General features: G+C 40.1%; 1 protein-coding gene across 8 annotated transcripts in view; it reads left to right on the plus strand.

The window, feature by feature from the left end:
* Positions 1–27,451, plus strand: part of akap13 (A-kinase anchoring protein 13) — a 329,870-nt gene that overhangs the window by 231,600 nt on the left and 70,819 nt on the right. For 7 of the 8 annotated variants that reach the window (XM_062963356.1, XM_062963358.1, XM_062963359.1 and 4 more), the window contains 3 exons: positions 11,342–11,467; positions 15,452–15,494; positions 19,981–20,113. In XM_062963356.1, the coding sequence (XP_062819426.1) occupies positions 11,342–11,467; positions 15,452–15,494; positions 19,981–20,113 (302 nt within the window). The remainder of the gene's footprint in view (positions 1–11,341; positions 11,468–15,451; positions 15,495–19,980; positions 20,114–27,451) is intronic. The other variant, XM_062963363.1, reaches the window with a different exon arrangement.

Genomic DNA, 27,451 nt, shown 5'->3' on the forward strand with positions numbered 1-27,451 from the left:
ATGATGATGATAATAATAATAATAATAGAAGCATAGAATCCAAGAGTTTGGAGAGACCCCTAAGGGCCATCCAGCCCAACCCTTTCTACTATGCAACAGGACACAATCCAAGCATTGACAACACATGGACAACGTATAAATACTATACAATACTACACAGGGACATAGACCCCCTCTACCCTCACCACTCTCACAGTACACAAACAACCAAATGCATACTAAACATAAGGACAACCATACAACAGACATTCAATACCACCACTACCTCAACAATTTCTCACCAACACAACCAGACAATGCCACAGCAAGGCGTGGCCGGGCACAGCTAGTGGCTTTATAAACAAGCACCTTGGTCTCTCTACGCATGTCCCGATCCTCAAACACTCTCTGCTTCGTACGAAAAAATGCTGCACTCGCAGAGCTCAGGCGGTGTTGTATTTCAGTGTCGTTGTTGACTTTTGTGGAGAGGTGGCTGCCAAGGGAGCGGAAATAGTCAACGTTTTCTAATGTAACACCATTAAGCTGTATTCCGTGGGAAGAGCACTTTGGTTTTCTCGATGTTCAGTGAGAGGCCGAGCTTCTCGTATGCTTCTGCGAAGGTGGTTAGAGTGGCTTGTAGGTCTTCTTCTGAATGTAAATAAGTTCCTATTAAGCCAGGGTCCCCAAACTAAGGCCCGGGGGCCGGATGCGGCCCTCCGAGGCCATTTACCTGGCCCCCGCCCTCAGTTTTATAATATAATATATTGTATATACATATCATATTGATAATAATATTATAATGTAGTACAATATAACACTAATAATAATACCATATAATAATATTAATTATATATTCTATATTACATATAATATTACTAATCATATTACAGTATAGTAGTATAGTTCAATATAGTAATAGCTAATGCTAATATTGTGCTATGCTAATAATATAATATATTGTATGTACATATAATTTGTAAGCCACTCTGAGTCCCCTTTGGGGTGGGAAGGGTGTGATACAAATGTAGTAAATAAATGCAGTAAATAAATAAATAATAAATAAATAAATTTTAGACTTAGGCTCGCCCAAAGTCTGAAATAAATTGAAGGCACACAACAACAACAACAGCAACAACCCTAATTAACTTGACTATCTCATTGGCCAGAAGCAGGACTACACTTCCCATTGAAATCCTGATAAATGTATGTTGGTTAAAATTTTTATTTTTAAATATTTTATTGTTCTTTCATTGTTGTTGTTGTTGTTTTTGCACTACAAATAAGACGTGCAGTGTGCATCAAAATTTGTTTGTATTTTTTTTTTCAAATGATAATCTGGCCCCTCAACAGTCTGAAGGATTGTGGACCGGCCCTTGGCTTAAAAAGTTTGAGGACCCCTGTATTAAGCAAAGACAAATAGAGAGAGCAAATAGAGAGTGAGAGTCTGTTCCTCCTCTCCAAAGCTAATGTGGATAGCAGAAATAAGAACAGAAGGGCGGGAAAGAGAGAAGCCGGGCATCTTCACCCCAAAAAGGAATGAAACTCTAGGCTAGATGTGTCAGATCCATGGAAATCCTTGAGCAGACTCAGACCAGTTGCTTTCTCTCAATCTAACTTACTCTGAAGGATTAGTATGAAGGCCAGGGTGGTAGTAAAGAACTTTGTATACTGGAGGAAGAGTAAGATGTGATAACAAACAAACCCCAGCCGGATGCTGACTCTCTAAAAGGCTGTGCATTTCAAGCAAAGTCTCCCTTGAGCGGGACGTTCTTTGGGCTCGCGGCTGCTTTCGGAGGGCGTTTTCAAGGAGGTTGATGTGCCTTCATTGCTCAAGCCTCATGACCAGAGCCGGCCCTGGGTATTTTTCAAGTGTAGGCGAACAGAATTTTGGCGCCCCCCCCAAACCAATCACTGAAAAATAAAAGCTTTGGATAAGCGAAAATGTTGGATAATAAGGAAGTATAAAGGAAAAGCCTATAAAACATCAAATTACATTATGATTTTAAAAATTAAGCACCAAAACATCATGTTTTACAACAAATCAATAGAAAAAGCAGTTCAATACATGGTAATGTTATGTAGGGATTACTATATTTGCAAATTTAGCACTAAACATTGAACAGGGATATAGATAACCCAGATAGCCCTCAGTATTAAAAAAAAAACCTCTAAAATCAGGACAATAAATAAAGAACAACACTCTGAAAACAGAAGAAATCCAGACAGTAAACAATCAGGGACAGCTAACACCTCCCAAAAAAAGATTCTCCCAGGCAAGAAGAAGCCAGGCCTTGAAACCACAGGGCCATTAAATGCTAATCAAGGTGATGAATTACAACATTCACACCTGCTTCAAAGAAAAGTTCTTTCTCCCACCCTGGACCTTCTACATATATAGAAACCCCACATACCTAGCTTCCAAGTTCCTACAGACCTCACAATCTCTGAAGGCCCCAAAGGTGGGCTCCCGTGGTGCGAAGGTGGGTCTGCGCCAGCCGGAAAGCCCGAAAGAGAAGGAGGTGGAGAGTGGTGCCCTCCTCCCAGGACGATGGTGCCCCCGGGACGATGGCGCACAGGCAAATGCCTAGTTCGCCTTATGGTTGGACCGCCTCTGCTCATGACTCATGCGAATGTTGATTGAAGGCTTCCTGCCACTTAGCAACAGTAACCAAAGCACCGTCTTATCCAGGGGTCCTCAAACTTTTAAAGCAGAGGGCCAGTCCACAATTCTTCAGACTGTAGAGGGGCCGAATTATCATTTGGAAACAAAATCTGAACGAATTCCTGTCTTAGTTGCAGTGCAAAACAACAGCAATGCAAAAACAATACAATATTTAAAAATGAAAACAATTCTAACCAACATAAAGCTATCAGGATTTCAGTGGGAAGTGTGGGTCTGCTTCTGACCAATGAGATAAGTCAAGTTAATTAGGATTGTTGTTGTTGTGTGCCTTCAAGTCATTTCAGACTTTGGGCGAACCTAAGTCTAAAATTATTTAATTAATTATTCACTACATTTATTTACTACATTTATATCCCACCCTTCTCATTTTCAGGAGGTGTGTCTACACTGTAGAATTCATGTCATTTGACACCACTTGCTATGACTCCATGCTATGGAATGCTGGGAACTGTCATTTGAAGAAGCACCAGCACCCTTTGGTGCAGAAGGCTGAAGACCTTGCAAAACGACAACTCCCGTGATTCCATAGCATGGAGCCATGGCAATTAAAGTGGTATCAAAGTACTTTAATCTATGCTCTAGCTCAGGGGTCCTCAAACTTTTAAAGCAGAGGGCCGGTCCACAATCCTTCAGACTGTGGAGGGGCCGAATTATCATTTGAAAAAAACCCGAACAAATTCCTATGCACACTGCACATGTCTTATTTGTAGTGCAAAACAACAACAACAATGAAAGAACAATACAATATTTAAAAATGAAAACAATTTTAACCAACATAAACCTATCAGGATTTCAATGGGAAGTGTGGTCCTGCTTCTGGCCAATGAGATAGTCAAGTTAATTAGGATTGTTGTTGTTGTGTGCCTTCAAGTCATTTCAGACTTTGGGCGAGCCTAAGTCTAAAATTATTTAATTAATTATTCACTACATTTATTTACTACATTTATATCCCACCCTTCTCACCCCGAAGGGGACTCAGAGCAGCTGTATGTACATACAATATATCTATATATATAAAAGAGTGATGGCATCATGGCGACCCACAAAACAACAAAACTACAGGCCCCCCCAACCTCTAAATTTGACAACACAACCCATCATCCACGCCTCTAGGTTGATACAACAAAAAGAAAAGAAAAATAAAGTCCTAATTAGAGAGAGAGGAATACTTGCTTTTATCCAATTGCTGCCAGTTAGAAGGCTAAGCTCCTCCAACTTGGTCTCCTAGCAACCCAATAAAAAATAATTAAAAACACTAAAAAATAATTAAAAATACTAAAAAATTAATACAATAAAATACTATAACAGAAAATAACTAAAAATAATACAAGAAAATAATAACATATAATAAAAGATAACCTACAATAAAATTTATAAAAAAAATTACACAATTTTTAACCAATACCACCACCACTTTGCCACAGCAACGCGTGGCCGGGCACAGCTAGTTATATTATATTTATTTACAACATTTATACCCCGCCCTTCTCACCCGAGGGGACTCAGGGCGGCTTACAAAAATTGGCAAAATTTAATGCCCAAAATGCAATCATAAAAACAAAACAATATAAACAGATCCATTAATAACATTGTTAAAACACATTATAAAAACCTTAAAAACGTATATATAATTAATTCCATTCGTCCGAGATCCTCGTGCTTCATCCTTAAATCAGGCCATGTCAACTTTGTCATTTACTCATCAAAAGCTATTGATATTATATTATTAGCATAGCACAATATTAGCATTCTATATTACGATATTGAACTATACCACTATACTGTAATATTATATGTAACATATAACATATAATTAATATTATTATATGGTATTATTATTAGAATTATATTGTATAACATTATAATATTTTTATCAATATTATATGTATATACAATATATGGAGATGAGTACCACACCCCAGAGTCAGACATGACTGGACTTAACGTCAGGGGAAACCTTTACCTTTACAATATATTATTAAAACTGATATAAAATATTATATTGTAAAACTGAAGGCGGGGGCCAGGTAAATGACCTTGGAGGGCCGCATCCGGCCCCCGGGCCTTAGTTTGGGGACCCCTGGTCTTATCCATCCATCCATCCATTAAAATAGTCACTACCAACATGCATTGCATCCATTATCCTTCTCTTTTTAAAGCCTATCATTTTATCTTGTAGTTATCGTTACCATTTTTTTTTTGCAAATGATTTTTATTGTGAATTTTCTCAACAAAACATACAGACATACATTAACAGTAAAACAATACAACAATAACTGTGTAAGGGAAGGAAGGGGGGGATAGGGAAGAGGGGGTGGGTGAATTGACTTCCAATTTTAGTTCTTCTCGAATCTTTAGATCAGTCTTTACTTATTTGTATTTTATTCTTTAAATAGTCCTCGAAGTTAGTCCAGTCAGTAGCTTTCAACGTTGTTCCATTACTTCTTTTGATCAGAAAGGATAGTTGATCCATATTCTTGATTTCCAATAGTTTATCCAATTTTCCAATCAATTTATTAATGCTCCGACCAATGGTCATATGCATTTACAGAAACAACATCAAACAAACGTCTATACAAAACACTGTAAAATTCAACACTTAAAAGTAGGATGCAAGCAGGATAAAACAGAATTATCCAACCATAATTCTTTTGTTGGTGATTGTGCAGATTTCCAGAGTCTTGCGATCACGAGTCTTGCTGCGGTGATAAAAAAAAGTAAAAAGTTTGTCTGTATTAGGATCAATTTTGTCCCTGGGATCATATAAACCTAACAAGAGCAGTTCTGGTTTTTTAACCAATTTAGTCTTTAAAATTACATTACTCTCCTCCAGGATTACAGTCCAGAATCTTTCTAACTTTCTACATTTCCACCACATATGGAAATAGGAACCTGTTTGGGTTTTACACCTCCAGCATTTGTTATTTGTATTATCATACATTATCGTTACCATTTTTAAAATGAAGCCGCAAATACCGTATAAGCCAACCCGAACATAAGCCGAGGCACCTAATTTTACCACAAAAAAACTGGGAAAACATTGACTCCAGTATAAGCTGAGATACCAATAAAATTACATTAATCAAGGCATCAGTAGTTTAAATGTTTTTGAATCTTTACATCAAGCTGTAATTTAAGATATGACTGGGTTGTTGTATGTCTTTCGGGCTGTGTGGCCATGTTCCAGAAGCATTCTCTCCTGACGTTTCGCCCACATCTATGGCAGGCATACCTTACAACCTCACATAGATGTGGGCGAAACGTCAGGAGAGAATGCTTCTGGAACATGGCCACACAGCCCGAAAGACATACAACAACCCTCAGACCTCACAATCTCTGAGGATGCCTGCCATAGATGTGGGTGAAACGTCTGGAGAGAATGCTTCTGGAACATGGCCACACAGCCCGAAAGACATACAACAACCCTGTGATCCCGGCCATGAAAGCCTTCGACAACACATTAAGATATGACTGTTCAACTCTGATTGAATCATTATTTTCATCTTCTTCAATGTTAATGTGCTTATGTATCCTTTTAATAATAATAGAGTGAAATAATAAATGTAATAATAATAAGAATAATAAATGCAGTAAAATAATAAATGTAATAATAAATAGAGTAGAATAATAAATGTATTATTAATAATAAAAATCGAGTAAAATACAGTAGAGTCTCACTTATCCAACACTCGCTTATCCAATGTTCTAGATTATCCAACGCATTTTTGTAGTCAATGTTTTCAATATATCATGATATTTTGCGGCGAAATTCGTAAATACAGTAATTACTACATAGCATTATTGCGTATTGAACTACCTTTTCTGTCTAGTTTGTTGTATAACATGATGTTTTGGTGCTTAATTTGTAAAATCATAACCTAATTTGATGTTTAATAGGCTTTTCCTTAATCCCTCCTTATTATCCAACATATTCACTTATTCAACGTTCTGCCGGCCCGTTTATGTTGGATAAGTGAGACTCTACTGTATGTATAAATGCTGTAAATAAATAAATAAATAAATATTATTTTCCTCTATTATTGTTGCTACTATTACATTTATTTTACTCTATTTTTATTATTATTATCAATAATACATTTATTATTTCACTCTGATCTTATTATTATTATTACAGTAGAGTCTTACTTATCCAAGCTAAAAGCGAATATCTTGGATAATAAGGAGGGATTAAGGAAAAGCCTATTAAACATCAAATTAGGTTATAAATTTACAAATTAAGCACCAAAACATCATGTTATACAACAAATTTGACAGAAAAAGTAGTTTAATACGCAGTAATGTTATGTTGTAATTACTGTACAGTAGAGTCTCGCTTATCCAACATAAACGGGCCGGCAGAATGTTGGATAAGCGAATATGTTAGATAATAAGGAGGGATTAAGGAAAAGCCTATTAAACGTCAAATTAGGTTATGATTTTACAAATTAAGCACCAAAACATTATGTTATACAACAAATTTGACAGAAAAAGTAGTTCAATACACAGTAATGCTATGTAGTAATTACTGTATTTACAAGTTTAGCACCAAAATATCATGATGTATTGAAAACATTGACTACAAAAATGCGTTGGATAATCCAGAACGTTGGATAAGCGAGTGTTGGATAAGTGAGACTCTACTGTAATAATAATAATAATAATAATAATAATAATAATAATAATAATAATAAATACACACATATAAGGCAAACATTAAATGCCATAACATAGAACAGAGATTCTACTGTATATTTTTTTGTAGTGGCATGTCTTTGTCCTTGGCAGTTCAAAGACATGGTTATTCAGTTTAACAGCTGAGTTATCCATGCGCCATTACATTAATGCTTGTGAATATCACTTGTTCAAGGGCTGAATTCTAATGAGATCATGTTTTTTCTTGACTAGTGGTTTTCAAAATGTGGACTCCACATATTCATGGAGATTCACATTTGCCAGAGATTGGGTACAGTTATTTTCAGTGATTATTAATATTGGATTTCCTCTAGTTGGGCTAGATTTTGCTCATTATACAAAAACTACTGGAATGAATCATTTCCCTGCAGTATCTATAGGTGTTGTAGAGCCAACGTTCTCTTAACATCGTGTTTCCATTTTGCGACTTACTACCCTTATCTTTACCCTTATTGCTTTATGGGGTAACGGGCAGGAGGAGCCCAAAAGAATTACATGGATCTTGTAAAAAAGTTTCTGCAAGGTAAGGTTGCCTCTGGCACCCGCTGTAGTGGAGAGCTTCTCTCTTAGCAGATGTTTATGCCGACTTTGTTGGTCTCTTGCTGCTGCTTGTGAGGCTGCCTTGTCCGTGCCCCTAAATTCCGTTTTGGTTTTTCATTTGCTTAAAGCAAATGCCAGCCACCAATGCCATTGTCTTTCCCAGGCCCTGCAAAAGGCCACTGGAAAGTAGAAGGGGTCAGTGATTTAGACCAGTGACCAAGGTCTAAAACAAAAACAGAAAATTCAACAGTTCATTGCTAGGATAAATGGCAGCTGACTGTGAATTTCTTTAAGTTATGGATGCCCCCCATCCCATAGTTTCCCCTTGCGGCCTTTCCTGTTGTTTTGTAGCATAATTGTAGAACCGAGGGTTGAATGAAAAGTAATGCCTCCACCTTCGTAACTCCTCAGCAGATGGCAGGTACTGGATTGTTCAGTAGACTCTCCTCTACAGTTCCATTTGGCAGGAAGCCTTAGCATTGAACGGTTGTGTTGTTAAAGTGCAAAGTATGGAACCCTGCGCAGACGGGGAAGCCTTAGCATTGAACGGTTGTGTTGTTAAAGTGCGAAGTATGGAACCCTGCGCAGACGGGGAAGCCTTAGCATTGAACGGTTGTGTTGTTAAAGTGGGAAGTATGGAACCCTGCGCAGACGGGGAAGCCTTAGCATTGAACGGTTGTGTTGTTCAAGTGCGAAGTATGGAACCCTGCGCAGACAGCGAAGCCTTAGCATTGAACGGTTGTGTTGTTAAAGTGGGAAGTATGGAACCCTGCGCAGACGGGGAAGCCTTAGCATTAAAGGGTTGTGTTGTTAAAGTGCGAAGTATGGAACCCTGCTCAGACAGCGAAGCCTTAGCATTGAACGGTTGTGTTGTTAAAGTGGGAAGTATGGAACCCTGCGCAGACGGGGAAGCCTTAGCATTGAACGGTTGTGTTGTTAAAGTGCGAAGTATGGAACCCTGCGCAGACAGCGAAGCCTTAGCATTGAACGGTTGTGTTGTTAAAGTGGGAAGTATGGAACCCTGCGCAGACGGGGAAGCCTTAGCATTAAAGGGTTGTGTTGTTAAAGTGCAAAGTATGGAACCCTGCGCAGACGGGGAAGCCTTAGCATTGAACGGTTGTGTTGTTAAAGTGCGAAGTATGGAACCCTGCGCAGACGGGGAAGCCTTAGCATTGAACGGTTGTGTTGTTAAAGTGCGAAGTATGGAACCCTGCGCAGACGGGGAAGCCTTAGCATTGAACGGTTGTGTTGTTCAAGTGCGAAGTATGGAACCCTGCGCAGACAGCGAAGCCTTAGCATTGAACGGTTGTGTTGTTAAAGTGGGAAGTATGGAACCCTGCGCAGACGGGGAAGCCTTAGCATTAAAGGGTTGTGTTGTTAAAGTGCGAAGTATGGAACCCTGCGCAGACAGCGAAGCCTTAGCATTGAACGGTTGTGTTGTTAAAGTGGGAAGTATGGAACCCTGCGCAGACAGCGAAGCCTTAGCATTGAACGGTTGTGTTGTTCAAGTGCGAAGTATGGAACCCTGCTCAGACGGGGAAGCCTTAGCATTAAAGGGTTGTGTTGTTAAAGTGCGAAGTATGGAACCCTGCGCAGACGGGGAAGCCTTAGCATTGAACGGTTGTGTTGTTAAAGTGGGAAGTATGGAACCCTGCGCAGACGGGGAAGCCTTAGCATTGAACGGTTGTGTTGTTCAAGTGCGAAGTATGGAACCCTGCGCAGACAGCGAAGCCTTAGCATTGAACGGTTGTGTTGTTAAAGTGGGAAGTATGGAACCCTGCGCAGACGGGGAAGCCTTAGCATTGAACGGTTGTGTTGTTCAAGTGCGAAGTATGGAACCCTGCGCAGACGGAGAAGCCTTAGCATTAAAGGGTTGTGTTGTTAAAGTGCGAAGTATGGAACCCTGCGCAGACAGCGAAGCCTTAGCATTGAACGGTTGTGTTGTTAAAGTGGGAAGTATGGAACCCTGCGCAGACGGTCGGTCAATGCGACTTAAGCAACGTGCAGTCATTGAATTCTTGACAGCAGAAGGTGTCACTCCAAAGGAGATTCATCAGAGAATGCAAGCTCTTTATGGTGATTGTGTTGATGTGAGTCCTGTGCATCGTTGGGCGAGTAAGTTTAAAGATGTTGAGGTGGGAACATCGGACTTGCGTGACAAACAAAGAGTTGAACGTCCTGTGACAACAACCACCGAGTTTCACCAGCAAAAGGTTGACAAATTGATTCAGGACAATCGTGGTATCACAGAGAGAAATTTCAAGCATCAATGGCATTTCACAAGAACGTGTGGGTCACATTATTGCTTGGCTTGGCTATCAGAAGATCTGTGCACGATGGGTCCTGTGATACACTGGTTGCGGAATCAGAGTGTAGACTTCTTCCATGACGGCTTCAGAAAACTTGTTCATCGTTGGCAGAAATATATCCAATTGTCTGGTGATTATGTGGAAAAGTGAATAAAAGGTGAAGGTTTCCCCTGATGTTAACTCCAGTCATGTCCGACTCTGGGGGTTGGTGCTCATCTCCATTTCTAAGCCGAAGAGCCGGCGTTGTCCATAGACACTTCCAAGGTCAAGTGGCCGGCATGACTGCATGGAGCGCCGTTACCTTCCCGCCGGTACCTATTGATCTACTCACATTGGCATGTTTTCGAACTGCTAGGTTGGCAGGAGCCAAAAGGAGAGGCGGGTAATAAAGTCTTGTTGTTGTTGTTGTTGTTGTTGTTGTTGTTGTTGTTGTTGTTACATATTTGTTCCTGAGTTATACATGTCATATCCCAATCTTAGAATCAGTCCAGTCCTATCTGACTCTGGGGGTTGGTGCTCATCTCCATTTCTAAGCCGAAGAGCCGGCGTTGTCTATAGACACCTCCAAGGTCATGTGACCACTGGCATTACTGCATGGAGCGCCGGTGCAGTACCTATTGATCTACTCACATTTGCATGTTTTGAACTGCTAGGTTGGCAGGAGCTGGGGCTAACAGCGGGCGCTCATTCTGCTCCCGGGATTTGAACCTGAGACCTTTTGGTCCGCAAGTTCAGCAGCTCAGCGCTTTAACACACTTTGCCAGCAGGGTAAATAGTGAATAGTGGTCGTTAAAGAGCACATTCTAAGGATTATTTCTGCATTTGATTTATTAAAATATTCCCTTGCAAACCCAAGTAACAAAGGTGGAGGCATTACTTTTCATTCAACCCTGGTATAATTAAATAAATAGGCAGCTTATCTGTGAAATATAACCTGATTCGTATTGATTATCTAGTTGAAAAGAGAGCATTTGTTTTGCTATTTTGGCTTCTCAATTTCCTCCTCTTGCTTCTCTCTCTGCTTGCAACTTCTCTTTCTTTTCAACTAGTATTTGTTGTTTGATCTAGTTGCGTTGTTGTTGTTGTTGTTGTTTTTTAAAATGCATGCTCTAATGTCTGCTGTTAACCTACTTCTCAGCCCCGGGACGGACTCGGCCATCCAGGCGGATTTCCTTCTCCTTCAGCATCTCTCCACTCATTCCTAAGTCTAAAACTATCTTTTCTGTTGGCTCTTCTTCCAGTGATGAGGAGGAGGAGTTGGATAGTAAGTAAATCTGTTTGGGAAGAATGATGCCGGCATGGGGCTTGCTCTCTTGCTTGGCTCTCCTTCCTTACAGATCCAGCTGCATGCCTTGGCTCTGCCCTCTCCATACGCTTATGAGCCTCATGCGCCGTGCAGAAAAACAGCATCGCTCACGCATCCTGCATCGATGCACTTTACAAACACTTCTGTTCAGAAGAAGGCTTTTTAGCCATGTCCTTGATGATCTTACTTGTCTTATATTAGTTGTTTCCGTGTTGACAAGGGGGGATTTGTATGCTTTCGAATGGCACAGCTCTAAATGCACCATTTCCTTTTTGCCAGCTCTCATTGTTGCATGTAAGAACCTGCATAGTAGGGCTTAGTAATGTACAAATTTTAATAATACAGTCTTGGGTAAAAAAATGTGTGTTTACTTATTTATTTACAGCATTTACTACATGTCACTCCCCACCGAAGAGTTTCTTTCCAGGGATATTGTATCATCAGCTGAGGAACTTGAACTCGTACTGTCTCCAGCTGACTGCTCCTCTTCAGCAGAAACCAAACCACCATCAATTACTGTATATACTCGAGTATAAGCCTAGTTTTTCAGCCCTTTTTTTAAGACTGAAAAAGCCCCCCTCGGCTTATACTCGGCTGAGGGTCCTGTTGGCTTATATTTGGGTCAGCTTATACTCGATAATATATGGTACATTTATTATTTTTCTCTATTATTAGTGGTATTATTACATTTATTATTTTTCTCTATTATTGTTGCTACTATTACATTTATTTTACTCTTTTTATTATTATTATTAATACATTTTATTATTATTATTGCATTTATTATTTTACTCTATTTATTATTACATGTATCATTTTCCTGTATTTATTATTATTATCATTATTACAAGTATTATTTTACCCTATTTATTTACAGTATTTATATTCCGCCCTTCTTCCTCACCCCGAAGGGGACTCAGGGCGGATCACATTACACATATAGGCAAACATTCAATGCCTTTTAACATAGAACAAAGACAAGACAAACATAGGCTCCGAGCGGGCCTCGAACTCATGACCTCCTGGTCAGAGTGATTCATTGCAGCTGGTTACAGCTGGCTTGCTTTCCAGCCTGCGCCACAGCCCGAGCCCACAGTCCTATTATTATTAAAAGGATACATTAAGCACATTTACATTGAAGAAGATGAGAATGATTTAATCAGAGTTGAACAGTCTTATCTTAAATTTGAGCTTGATATAAATATTCAAAAACATTTAACCTACTGATGCCTCCATTAACGTAATTTTATTGGTATCTATTTTACCACCCTCAACTTATACTGGAGTCAATGTTTTCCCAGTTTTTTTGTGGTAAAATTAGGTGCCTCGGTTTATATTCGGGTCGGCTTATACTCGAGTATATACAGTATATTCCGCCCTTCCCACCCTGAATGGGACTCAGAACATACATATACGGCAAACATTCAATGTTGGTTTATATACTGACAGGACAGACAATTGTATATACACCAGATAGATAGATAGATAGATAGATAGATAGATAGATAGATAGATAGATAGATAGATAGATAGATAGATAGATAGGCTTTTCCCATCTTCAGCATCTTGGAGGTTTGTGCTCGGTTCCTGCCACCTCTCCATCTCTTTGCCGAAGAGCTTTGTTCCTCCTTTTGATCAAATCGCTGGCTTTTTGTGGCATTTCCTTATAGGTTCCCTTAAAATACCTCCCCGCTTTTAAGCAGTACCTATTTATCTACTCACATTTTGCTTTTGTACCACTAGATAGGCGGAAGCTGGGCTGAAAGTCAGGCGCTCACCTGACGTGGGCTTTGAACTGTCAATTTCTCGATTGACAAGATTTACAGCAGCTTGTGGTTTAACCTGCAGTGCTAAAGCCCGGCCCTTCTCCACTATTCTCAGTGATGTCTCTGCTATTCACAGATCAGAGTCAAAATGATAATGTGACATTTTTAGGAGCTTCTTTTTTGGAAATCCAAGATTTGTTGTAGCAACAGAGCCAAAAGAGTCAAATTAGGTGCTCATATGGCTGGATCCCGACACAATGACAGGCCCACTGAAATCTGTGGGATTTCATCATGCTTTTCCATGCTGGTTTTTCCAACACCAGGCAATTTCGAGAAGCTGGAAAATTCATTTGGGCAGTTTGGCAATACTTTATATGCATTTCATGTCAAATTATGGTGTGAGGTTGTGGGAGAAGATCTTCTCAACCCAATTGTGTCAACATTGATTTACTGGGTTGCTGTGAGTTTTCTGGGCTGTGTGGCCATGTCCCAGAAGCATTCTCTCCTGACGTTTCGCCCACATCCTCAGAGGTTGCGAAGTCTGTTGGAGACTAGGCAAGTGGGGTTTATATATCTGTGGAATAATGTCCAGGGTGGGAGAATAATAATAAATAATAATAATAACTTTATTTTTATACCCCGCCCCATCTCCCCGAAGGGACTCGAGGCGGCTTACATGGGGCCTTGCCCGATAAAACAATCAAATATCAAAACACAGCAATTAAACAGTTATCCAATAAAAACATCAATTACAGTAAAAACAATCGTTAAAATCAACATAAAACATACAATATTAACACTGGAGACTAATTCATAGAACCCAGGCAAAGTGCAAACTTGTCCACTGGAGGCAAGTGTGAATGGTGCAATTGGCCACCTTGACTAGCATTGAATGGCCTTCCAGGCATGAAACAATCAGGGCCAGCTAACACCTCCCAACAGAGGATTCCCCCATGCAGGAAGCAGCCAAGCTTTTAAGCTGGAAGGCCATTCAATGCTAATCAAGGTGAAGCTGAAAGGCCATTCAATGCTAATCAAGGTGACGCTGTATGGCTATGTTCCATAAGCATTCTCTCCTGACTTTTCGCCCACAATCTTAAGAGGTTGCGAAGTCTGTTGGAAACTAAGCAAGTGGGGTTTATATATCTGTGGAATAATGTCCAGGGCGGGAGAAAGAACTCTTGTCCGTTGGAGTATGAATGGTCAAATTGGCCACCTTGACTAGCATTGAATGGCCTTCCAGGCATGAAACAATCAGAGCCAGCTAACACCTCCCAACAGAGGATTCCCCCAGGCAGGAAACAGCCAAGCTTTGAAGTTGGAAGGCCATTCAATGCTAATCAAGGTGACGCTGTATGGCCATGTTCCATAAGCATTCTCTCCTGACGTTTTGCCCACATCTATGGAAAGAACTCTTGTCTGCCTGTTGCAATTGGCAAGCTTGAGTAGCATTGAATAGCCTGGCAGCTTCAAAGCTTGGCTGCTTCCTCCCTGGGAGAATCTTGACTAACAGTATTTAAAAAAAAACCAATAAAATCAGGACAGTAAATAAAGAATAAAACTCAGAAGACAGTGGAATTCCAGACAGGAATGATGTTTAATAGGCTTTTCCTTAATCCTTCCTTATTATCCAAGATATTCGCTTATCCAAGGTTCTGCCGGCGCATTTAGCGTGGATAAGTGAAACTCTACTGTACCTGTGGAATAATGTCCAGGTTGGGAAAAAGAACTCTTGTCTGCTTGAGGCAAGTGTGAATGTTGCAATTGGCCAACTTTATTATCATTGAATGGCCTTGCAGCTTCAAAGGCTAGCTGCTTCCTACGTGGGGGAATCCTTTGTTGGGAGGTGTTACCTGGCCCTGATGGTTTCCTGTCTGGAATTCTTTCTCCCACCCTGGACATTATTCCACGGATTTATAAATCCACTTGCCTAATTTCCAAAAGACTTCACAACCTCTGAGGATGCCTGCCATAGATGCAGGCGAAACGTCAGGAGAGAATGCTTCTGGAACACGACCATCATTTCCAACAGACCTCACAACCTCTGGGCCTGAGATGATTCCAGAAAGCTGCATTTCTGGAAGGTTATTCATCTCTCTGATTGAGGGAACAAACGTGACTTCTGGCCCACTTTAAATGTTATGCATTGTAATATTTCCTCCTTGTTTTTTCCCAGGTAACCGATCTTTCAGCAGCACTGGCAGTTCACTGACTCAGAGGTAAGCTGTTTGTGGCTCAATTGACACAGCACCCAAAGCAGAGATAAGCCCTTTGTTATTCTCTTGGTAATTTCCTTGGGTTTAGAAGAAACCATGGCCAGTTTAAGTAGGAGTTTTAGCCTTTTAAACACCCTAGAGCAGGCATGGGCAATTTCGGCCCTCCGGGTATTTTGGACTTCAACTCCCACAATTCCTAACAGTCGAAGAGACATTTCTCTTTTCCTCATTTGGTTGCTCTTTCCATCTATGGGTTTTATAAGTCCAACATCAGATCAATGAAGGACATTATCTATCTATATAAAAGAGTAATGAAATTTCGGCCAGGCTTTGAGACTGCAAGGCTATTCGCTGCTTTGGCCAACAAAGGATTCCCATAAGCCACAGCAACGCATGGCCGGGCAAAGCTAATCTATATATATAAAAGGGTAATGAAAATTTCGGCCTAGGACAAAACAACAAAACTACACATCCCAGAAACACTAAACTTGGCAGCACAACCCCTCATCCGTGCCTCTACGTTCATACAACAAAAAGAAAAATAAATTCCTAATTAGAAGGAGAGGAATAATTGTTTTTATGCAATTACTGCCAGTTAAAAGGCTAAGCTCCACCCACTTGGTCTCCTAACAACCCACTCAGCCCAGGGGACAGGCAGAGTTAGGCCTCACTTAGGCCTCTTCCACACTGCCTATAAAATACAGATTATCTGATTTGAACTGGATTATGTGGCAGTGTAGACCCAAGGCCCTTCCACACAGCTATATTACCCATTTATAATCTTATATTATCTGCTTTGAACTGGATTATCTTGACTCCACACTGCAATATAATCCACTTCAGTGTGCAGTCGGACACAACCGGACTTAATGTCAGGACAAAACGTTTACCCTTTACCTTAACTACCACCAATTGCTCAATACTTTATTTCCCATCCCACCAGACTTCACCACAGCAACATGTGGCCGGGCACAGCTAGTCATCTATATATATAAAAGAGTGATGGCATCAGGGCAGCGGACAAAACAACAAAACTATAGGCCCCCCAACCTCGAAATTTGACAACACAACCCATCATCCACGGCTCTAGGTTGATACAACAAAAAGAAAAGAAAAATAAAGTCCTAATTAGAGGGAGAGGAAGAATTGTTTTTATCCAATTGCTGCCAGTTAGAAGGCTAAGCTCCGCCCACTTGGTCTCCTAGCAACCCACTCAGCCCAGGGGACAGGCAGAGTTAGGCCTCACTTAGGCTTCTTCCACACTGCCTATAAAATACAAATAATCAGATTTTAACTGGATTACAGTATATGGCAGTGTAGACTCAAGGCCCTTCCACACAGCTATATAACCCATTTATAATCTTAGATTATCTGCTTTGAACTGGATTATTTTGATTCCACACTGCCATATAATCCACTTCATTTTATCCAGCTGTGAAGAAGGGGCCTCATATAATCCAGTTCTAAGCAGATAATATAAGATTATAAATATACAGTAGAGTCTCACTTATCCAACATAAACGGGCTGGCCGAATGTTGGATAAGCGAATATGTTGGATAATAAGGAGAGATTTTTTAAAAAAGCCTATTAAACATCAAATTAGGTTATGATTTTACAAATGAAGCACCAAAACATCATGTTCTACAACAAATTTGACAGAAAAAGTAGTTCAATACACAGTAATGCTGTGTAGTAATTACTGTATTTACGAATTTAGCACCAAAATATCACGATGTACTGAAAACATTGACTACAAAAATGCGTTGGATAATCCAGAACGTTGGATAAGCGAGTGTTGGATAAGTGAGAGACTACTGTATTTTCTTCAAAGGAAACATCTAAAAGCACACTTATCTTTTCTCCTTATTCTAGGGAGCTATGAATATTTGAAACGGCAGAGGGCAGTGTCGCTATTTGAGCTGTTTTATGTGCCTCTGAGTAGATAATATTTATTTATTTATTTATTTTATAAGATTATAAATATAATATATAATAATTACTCTGGTATAATAATACAGAACAATATAATCTCTAAAGCCAGGACAGTAAAGAAAGAGCAGCACTCTGAAAACAGGGAAAATCCAGAAAGGAAACAATCAGGGCCAGCTAACAACTCCCTAACAAAGGATTCACCCAGGCAGGAAGCAGCCAGGCTTTGAAGCTGCAAGGCCACTAAATGCTAATCAAGGTGACTAATTGCAGCAATCATACTTTCCGCACCGAAACTATTCATTGCTATTCAACCTGGCCAACCAAGGATTTCACAAGGTAGAAAGCGGCCAGGCTTGCAAGCAGCAAGGCTATTCAGTGCTGTTCAACCTGGCCAACCAAGATTTCCCCTAGATAGAAAATCCCCAGGCTTTGAAGCCACGAGCCTACTCCGTCCCATTCAACCTGGCCAAGGAAGGATGCCCCTATGTTAGGAAGCGGCCAGACTTTGAAGCTGCAAGACTATTCAGTGCAGTTCAATCTGGCCAAACAAGGATTTCCCTACAAAGGAAGTCCCTATGGGGAGATGGTGCCGGGATACAAAAATCAAGTATTATTATTATTATTATTATTATTATTATTATTATTATTATTATTATTATTGGAAGTAGCCAGGCTTCAAAGCAGCTCTTTGATTGAGGGTGCTACTCCAGCTCACCAAACAAGGATTCCCCTAACTATAACACAGCCAGGCGTTGAAGCTGCAAGGCTATTCAGTGCAATTCAACCAGACCAGCAAAGGATTAACCTTGGTAGAAGGCGGCCAGGCTTTGAAGCACCAATCCTACTCTGTACTATTGAAGCTGACCAACCAAAGATTCCCCTAGGTAGCAAGCAGCCAGGCTTTGAAGCAGCGAGGCTATTCATTGCAATTCTAGCAGCCCAAAAAACCATTCCCCTGGAATGCAAGTACCCAGACTTCCAAGCAGCAAGCCTATTCAGTTGCATTCCAAGCAAGGATTCCCAAAAGAAGAAAACAGCCAGGTTTTGAGGCTGCAAGGCTATTCACTGCTATTCCACCTGGCCAACAAATGATTCCCATAAGCCACAGCAACATGTGGCCAGGCACAGCTAGTAATAATAATAAAACTTACCAAACGAATATGACACCATTTTTTTCCTTTTCAATAAGATTTTGAATGCCATTTATTTCCAAAGGGATATCCTCTCAGAGTCTGGGTGCAATTATTTCCAATAGGTTATCTATATATATATACACTAGCTGTGCCCGGCCACGCGTTGTTGTGGTGAAGTCTGGTGGTACGGGAAATAAAGTATTGAGGAATTGGTGGTAGTTAAGGTAAAGGGTAAAGGTTTTCCCCTGACATTAAGTCCATTATAAATGGGTAATATAGCTGTGTGGAAGGGCCTTGAGTCTACACTGCCATATCATCCAGTTAAAATCAGATAATCTGTATTTAATAGGCAGTGTGGAAGAGGCCTAAGTGAGGCCTAACTCTGCCTGTCCCCTGGGCTGAGTGGGTTGCTAGGAGACCAAGTGTGTGGAGCTTAGCCTTCTAACTGGCAGCAATTGGATAAAAACAATTATTCTCTCCCTCTAATTAGGACTTTATTTTTTTTCTCTTCTTTTTGTTGTATGAACGTAGAGGCATGGATGAGGGGTTGTGCTGCCAGGTTTAGTGTTTCTGGGATGTGTAGTTTTGTTGTTTTGTCCTAGGCCGAAATTTCATTACCCTTCTATATATATAAATGAGTGATGGCATCACGGCGACCAACAAAACAACAAAACTACAGGCCCCCCAACCTCAAAATTTGACAACACAACCCATCATCCACGCCTCTAGGTTGATACAACAAAAAGAAAAGAAAAGAAAAGTCCTAATTAGAGGGAAAGGAATAATTGTTTTTATCCAATTGCTGCCAACTTGGTCTCCTAGCAACCCAATAAAAAATAATAAAAAACACTAAAAAATAATTAAAAACACTAAAAAATTAATACAATAAAATACTATAATAGCAGAAAATAACTAAAAATAATACAAGAAAATAATAAAATATAATAAATAAAAAGATAACTTACAATAAAGTTAATTAAAAAATACAAATAACATCAAATAAAAATTACACAACAATTTTTAACCAATACCACCACGACTTTGCCACAGCAACGCGTGGCCGGGCACAGCTAGTCTATATATATAAAAGGGTAATGGAATCACGGCACCGGACAAAACAACTAAACTAAATGCCCCACAATCTCGAAAGTTGGCAGCACAACCTCTCATCCACGCCTCTATGTTCATACAACAAAAAGAAACGAAAAATTAAGTCCTAGTCACAGCAACGGGTGGCCGGGCACAGCTAGTATCCAATAACACTTTTCCAATTCACAAATGCTATAGTTGACAAATGCCTCCATGGTTGTTGTGAAAAGGTAATGAACAAGTTTCAATTTTTCTTGGAGTTGGTTAAAGATCTGTCCTCCAAGAGTAACGATTTCTGTGTGTCTTCTGAAATGTCGTGTCTCTTGGTGTCTAGCATCTCCGAGGAGAGTGGCCATTTCCAGCCTCCCAGCCCCTCCAGAAAAGACTTGGAAGGCAAAAGCGGGACGAAAGTCAGCCGCACATTCAGCTACCTCAAGAACAAAATGTCTAGCAGTAAGAAGAGCAAAGTAAGTCGGTCCAGATGTTTGTGGCTCGCTTGTGCTTTCAATGTAAGCCTTGGAGTGTGGGGAGATTTGAGGGTCCCACTCTTTGAGGACAAGGTCAGAAGGGACCCAAAAATGGGTAGAGAAAAGATCCTGCGGGCAGAGACGTTTCCATCCAAAGTGTTGCCCAGTGTTTTATTTTTATAGTAAGGGGGTTCTGTGTGCCAAGTTAGTTCCAGGTCCATCGTTGGAGTTAAGAGTGCTCTTAGATTTCAGGTGGACTATACATCCCAGTCCCTACATTGTATTGTTCAATGTATTATGATGTGTTGTTCTTTTATATTCTGTTATTTTGTATTGTTCTGGGCATGGCCCCATGTAAGCCGCCCCGAGTCCCCGTCGGGGAGATGGTGGCGGGGTATAAATAAAGTTTATTATTATTATTATTATTGACACAACGACGTTGTATGACACAGCAAACAAGATAGACATGCTGGATTTCGTATCACAAAATCACAAGTCGAACACTTCCCAAGTGTCTAGGACTGTGTGATGTATTTTCGGATGATGCGTGCAGATCCCAGTAAGGTGGCCTTTTGCAGTTGGCAGATCGTGATTTTGTCAATGTCTATTGTTTCCAAATGCCGGCTGAGATCTTTTGGCACGGCACCCAGTGTGCCCATCACCACCGGGACCACCTGCACTGGTTTCTACCAGAGTCTTTGCAGTTCAATCTTGAGGTCCTGATAGCGGCTGAGTTTTTCCTGTTATTTTTCGTCAATGCGACTGTCACCTGGGATGGCAACATCAATGATCCAAACCTTTTTCTTTTCCACAACTGTGATGTCTGGTGTGTTGTGTTCCAGAACTTTGTCAGTCTGGATTCGGAAGTCCCACAGTATCTTTGCGTGCTCATTTTCCAATACTTTTGCAGGTTTGTGATCCCACCAGTTCTTTGCTGCTGGGAGGTGGTACTTGAGGCATAAGTTCCAATGAATCATTTGGGCACATAGTTGTGCCTCTGTTTGTAGTCTGTCTGTGCAATTTTCTTACAGCAGCTGAGGATATGATCAATGGTTTCATCGGTTTCCTTGCACAGTCTGCATTTTGGGTCATCAGCTGATTTTTTGATCTTGGCCTGAATGGCCTTTGTCCTGATGTCTTGCTCCTGGGCTACAAGGATCAGGCCTTCTGTCTCCTTCTTCAGGGTCCCATTCGTGAGCCAGAGCCAGGTCTTCTATTATTATTATTATTATTAATAATAATAATAATAATAATTGCCTTTGTCCTGATGTCTTGCTCCTGGGCTGCAAGGATCAGGCCTTCTGTCTCCTTCCTCAGGGTCCCATTCGTGAGCCAGAGCCAGGTCTTCTATTATTATTATTATTATTATTATTATTAATAATTGCCTTTGTCCTGATGTCTTGCTCCTGGGCTGCAAGGATCAGGCCTTCTGTCTCCTTCTTCAGGGTCCCATTCGTGAGCCAGAGCCAGGTCTTCTATTATTATTATTATTATTATTAATAATTGCCTTTGTCCTGATGGCTTTCTCCTGGGCTGCAAGGATCAGGCCTTCTGTCTCCTTCTTCAGGGTCCCATTCGTGAGCCAGAGCCAGGTCTTCTCCTTATCAGCTTTTCCTTCAATTTTGTCAAGGAACTTCCCATGCAATGTTTTGTTGTGCCATAATTATTATTATTATTGTTATTATTATTATTATTATTATTATTATTATTATTATTATTATTATTATTATTATTATTATTATTATTACGACTCCTATAAATCATGGTGAATTCTCCCCAAACCTCTCTAGTATGTTCAGTTGCTGGTCAATTCCTCTGTTTGCTGTGTGCCATAGGAAATAATAGGAAAGCATTAAGGGAGATGCAGGGGGCGGGGTCATGCAAATTACACACAAATGAGGAGAGTCAGAAACACTGGGATGTCTGTGGTGGAGGAAACACAGAATAGGGAAGCTGATGAAGAACCTTAATAAACTTTTCCCATGCTTTTTTAATTATATTAAGAAATGACATTTATAACCCAGGAACAAAAATCGTGTTACGTAGTGTTATGGATCAGTGAGAATTTGGAAATGCATCTCCTAATCAGAACACTAGAGCAGTGATGGCCAACCTATGACACGCGTGTCAGCACTGACACGCCTAGCCATTTTTGCTGACACGCTGCTGCATGCAGATTGATTGGATGACTTATGTCTTTTGTGGCCAAATTTGGTGTGATTTGGTCCAGTGGTTTTGTTGTTTATTCCATTGGAATTATGCACATTTTATTATATCATTATATTATTATTCTATTATTATTGTAGTATATTATTATATTATTACTACTATATTATTATTCATTATTCATGACTACATTGAAATTAGAATAGAGAGAAAGTAGCCGCCCCGAGTCCCCGCGGGGAGATGGTGGCGGGGCATAAATAAAGTTTTATTATTATTATTATTAACTGCAAGAGATACCATAGATTGTTGTACATGGAAATAATGGTAGTAAATAGTTTTTGATTTATTTAATACAGTTATATATTACAACTAGCTGTGCCCGGCTACGTGTTACTGTGGCTAGGACTTAATTTTACTTTTCTTTTTGTTGTATGAACATAGAGGCGTGGATGAGAGGTCGTGCTGTCAGTATTCAAGGTTGTGGGGCGTTTAGTTTAGTTGTTTTGTCCGGTGCCGTGATTCCATTACCCTTTTATATATATAGACTAGCTGTGCCCGGCCACACGTTGCTGTGGTGAAGTATGGTGGTATGGGAAATAAAGTATTGAGGAATTGGTGGTAGTTAAGTTAAAGGGTAAAGGTGTGGAGTCCAGATAATCCAGTTAAAGCAGATAATATAAGATAATATAAGATGTTATATTATATAGCTTATATATAGAGTTATATAGCTGTGTGGAAGGGCCTTGAGTCTACACTGTCATCTAATCCAGTTAAAATCAGATAATCTGTATTTTATAGGCAGTGTGGAAGAGGCCTAAGTGAGGCCTAACTCTGCCTGTCCCCTGGGCTGAGTGGTTGCTAGGAGAGCAAGTGGGCTGACCTTAGCCTTCTAACTGGCAGCAATTGGATAAAAACAATTCTTCCTCTCCCTCTAATTAGGACTTTATTTTTCTTTTCTTTTTGTTGTATCAACCTAGAGGCGTGGATGATGGGTTGTGTTGTCAATTTTCGAGGTTGTGGAGTGTTTAGTTTTGTTGTTTTGGCGGTTGCCAGGATTCCATCACTCTTTTATATATATTGATTATACATTTTTGTTATTTAAATCATACATATTGCAAAATTATGTTTTTCTCTCTCGAAGTGACACACCACCCATGTCATGCTAGGTTTTTTTAAGTGAATTTTGACACACCAAGCGCAAAAGGTTGCCCATCATTGCACTCGCCAATACTGGCTTCTAGTATATCTAGGAGAAGACTTTGCTAGGAATTATTTGTCTTTATCTATATATATATATAAAAGAGTGATGGCATCACGGCAGCGGACAAAACAACAAAAGTAAACACCCCACAACCTCGAAAACTGACAGCACAACCCCTCATCCATGCCTCTAGGTTGATACAACAAAAAGAAAAGAAAAATAAAGTCCTAATTAGAGGGAGAGGAATAATTGTTTTTATCCAATTGCTGCCAGTTAGAAGGCTAAGCTCTGTTCACTTGGTCTCCTAGCAACCCACTCAGCCCAGGGGACCCTTTACCTTAACTACCACCAATTCCGCAATACTTTATTTCCCATGCCACCATACTTTGCCACAGAAACGCGTGGCCGGGCACAGCTAGTACTCTATATGTAGGGTAGTTTTTGGTTTAAAATATGGAGACTCATTCAACCATCCTATAACCTCGCTTGCCATCCAAGAAGTGTTTCAGCACAGAATCTGTTTGTGTGAAGTAGTATGTTTTAAGACTCTTACCAGGTTGAGAAATTCTTGCAGTGTAATGCTTGAACAGACATAACTCTTATTTCACTATCTGTAAGTCCAGACATTTACGCTTTTCTGGGATGGCTCTCCCACATCCCTACCTTCCTACCTCTTCAGAAACTGCGTATTTCTGAGAATCACATGAGATCAGCAGTCAGCTTCTTGTGCTTCTGAGAAACGCAGGTGGAAAATAGGTTTGGTAAGAACATGTCGTAAGTTGAGAAAACTGAACTCCGTTGCTTGTCCCATATATGACTTCTCTTTTGACAAGGTTATCAGACAGCGTGTCGTCAAAGGCTTTCATGGCCAGAATCACTGGGTTGAAGTGAGTTTTCTGGGCTATATGACCATGTTCCAGAAGCATTCTCTCCTGACGTTTCGCCCACATCTATGGCAGGCATCCTCAGAGGTTGTGAGGTCTGTTAGGCAAGTGGGGTTTATATATCCACGGAATGATGTCCAGAGTGGGAGAAAGAATTCTTGAAATGTTGCAATGGGCCACCTTGATTAACATTGAATGGCCTCACAGCTTCAAAGCCTGGCTGCTTCCTGCCTGGGGGAATCCTTTGTTGGGAGGTGTTCGCTGGTCCTGATTGTTTCTTGTCTGGAATTCTCCTGTTTTCCAGGTGTTGTTTCTTTATTTATTGTCCTGATTTTAGAATTTTTTAATCCTGACAGATAGATTTTGTTCATTTTCGTGGTTTTCTCCTTTCTGTTGAAAGGCTATTCAGTGCTAATAAAGGTGGCCAGTTGCAACATTCAGACTTGCCTCAGACAGACAAGAGTTTTTTCTTCCACCCTGGACATCATTCCACAGATATATAAACATAACAACAACAACAACAACAACAACAACAACAACATACATACATACATACATACATAATAGAGAATGCCTCTGGAACATGGCCATGCAGCCCGGAAAACTCACAACAACATACATACATACATACATACATACATACATAGAGAATGCCTCTGGAACATGGCCATGAAGCCCGGAAAACTCACAACAACAACAACAACAGCAACAACATACATACATAATAAAGAATGCCTCTGGAACATGGCCATGTTGCCCGGAAAACTCACAACAACATACATACATACATACATACATACATAATAGAGAATGCCTCTGGAACATGGCCATGAAGCCCGGAAAACTCACAACCACAACAACAACAACAACAACATACATACATACATAATAGAGAATGCCTCTGGAACATGGCCATGCAGCCCGGAAAACTCACAACATACATACATACATACATAATAGAGAATGTTTCTGGAACATGGCCATGTAGCCCAGAAAACTCACAACCACAACAACAACAACAACAACATACATACATACATAATAGAGAATGCCTCTGGAACATGGCCATGCAGCCTGGAAAACTCACAACAACAACATACATACATACATACATACATACATACATACATACATAATAGAGAATGTTTCTGGAACATGGCCATGTAGCCCGGAAAACTCACAACAACAACAACAACAACAACAACAACAACAACAACAACATACATACATAATAGAGAATGCCTCTGGAACATGGCCATGCAGCCCGGAAAATTCACAACAACAACATACATACATACATACATACATACATACATAATAGAGAATGTTTCTGGAACATGGCCATGTAGCCCAGAAAACTCACAACCACAACAACAACAACAACAACATACATACATACATAATAGAGAATGCCTCTGGAACATGGCCATGCAGCCCAGAAAACTCACAACAACAACATACATACATACATACATACATAATAGAGAATGTTTCTGGAACATGGCCATGTAGCCCGGAAAACTCACAACAACAACAACAACAACAACAACAACATACATACATAATAGAGAATGCCTCTGGAACATGGCCATGCAGCCCGGAAAACTCACAACAACAACATACATACATACATACATACATACATACATACATAATAGAGAATGTTTCTGGAACATGGCCATGTAGCCCGGAAAACTCACAACAACAACAACAACAACAACAACAACAACAACATACATACATAATAGAGAATGCCTCTGGAACATGGCCATGCAGCCCGGAAAACTCACAACAACAACAACAACAACAACAACATACATACATAATAGAGAATGCCTCTGGAACATGGCCATGCAGCCTGGAAAACTCACAACATACATACATACATACATACCTACATACATAATAGAGAATGTTTCTGGAACATGGCCATGTAGCCCGGAAAACTCACAACAACAACAACAACAACAACAACAACATACATACATAATAGAGAATGCCTCTGGAACATGGCCATGCAGCCCGGAAAACTCACAACAACAACATACATACATACATACATACATACATACATACATAATAGAGAATGTTTCTGGAACATGGCCATGTAGCCCGGAAAACTCACAACAACAACAACAACAACAACAACAACAACAACATACATACATAATAGAGAATGCCTCTGGAACATGGCCATGCAGCCCGGAAAACTCACAACAACAACAACAACAACAACAACATACATACATAATAGAGAATGCCTCTGGAACATGGCCATGCAGCCTGGAAAACTCACAACATACATACATACATACATACCTACATACATAATAGAGAATGTTTCTGGAACATGGCCATGTAGCCCGGAAAACTCACAACAACAACAACAACAACAACAACAACAACAACATACATACATACATACATACATAATAGAGAATGCCTCTGGAACATGGCCATGCAGCCCGGAAAACTCACAACATACATACATACATACATACATACATACATACATACATAATAGAGAATGTTTCTGGAACATGGCCATGTAGCCCGGAAAACTCACAACAACAACAACAACAACAACAACAACAACATACATACATACATACATACATACATAATAGAGAATGCCTCTGGAACATGGCCATGCAGCCCGGAAAACTCACAACATACATACATACATACATACATACATACATACATACATACATAATAGAGAATGTTTCTGGAACATGGCCATGTAGCCCGGAAAACTCACAACAACAACAACAACAACAACAACAACATACATACATAATAGAGAATGCCTCTGGAACATGGCCATGCAGCCCGGAAAACTCACAACAACAACATACATACATACATACATACATACATACATACATACATAATAGAGAATGTTTCTGGAACATGGCCATGTAGCCCGGAAAACTCACAACAACAACAACAACAACAACAACAACAACAACATACATACATAATAGAGAATGCCTCTGGAACATGGCCATGCAGCCCGGAAAACTCACAACAACAACAACAACAACAACAACATACATACATAATAGAGAATGCCTCTGGAACATG

Source organism: Anolis carolinensis, unplaced genomic scaffold, assembly GCF_035594765.1.
Source record: "Anolis carolinensis isolate JA03-04 unplaced genomic scaffold, rAnoCar3.1.pri scaffold_11, whole genome shotgun sequence".
NCBI lineage: Eukaryota > Metazoa > Chordata > Lepidosauria > Squamata > Dactyloidae > Anolis > Anolis carolinensis.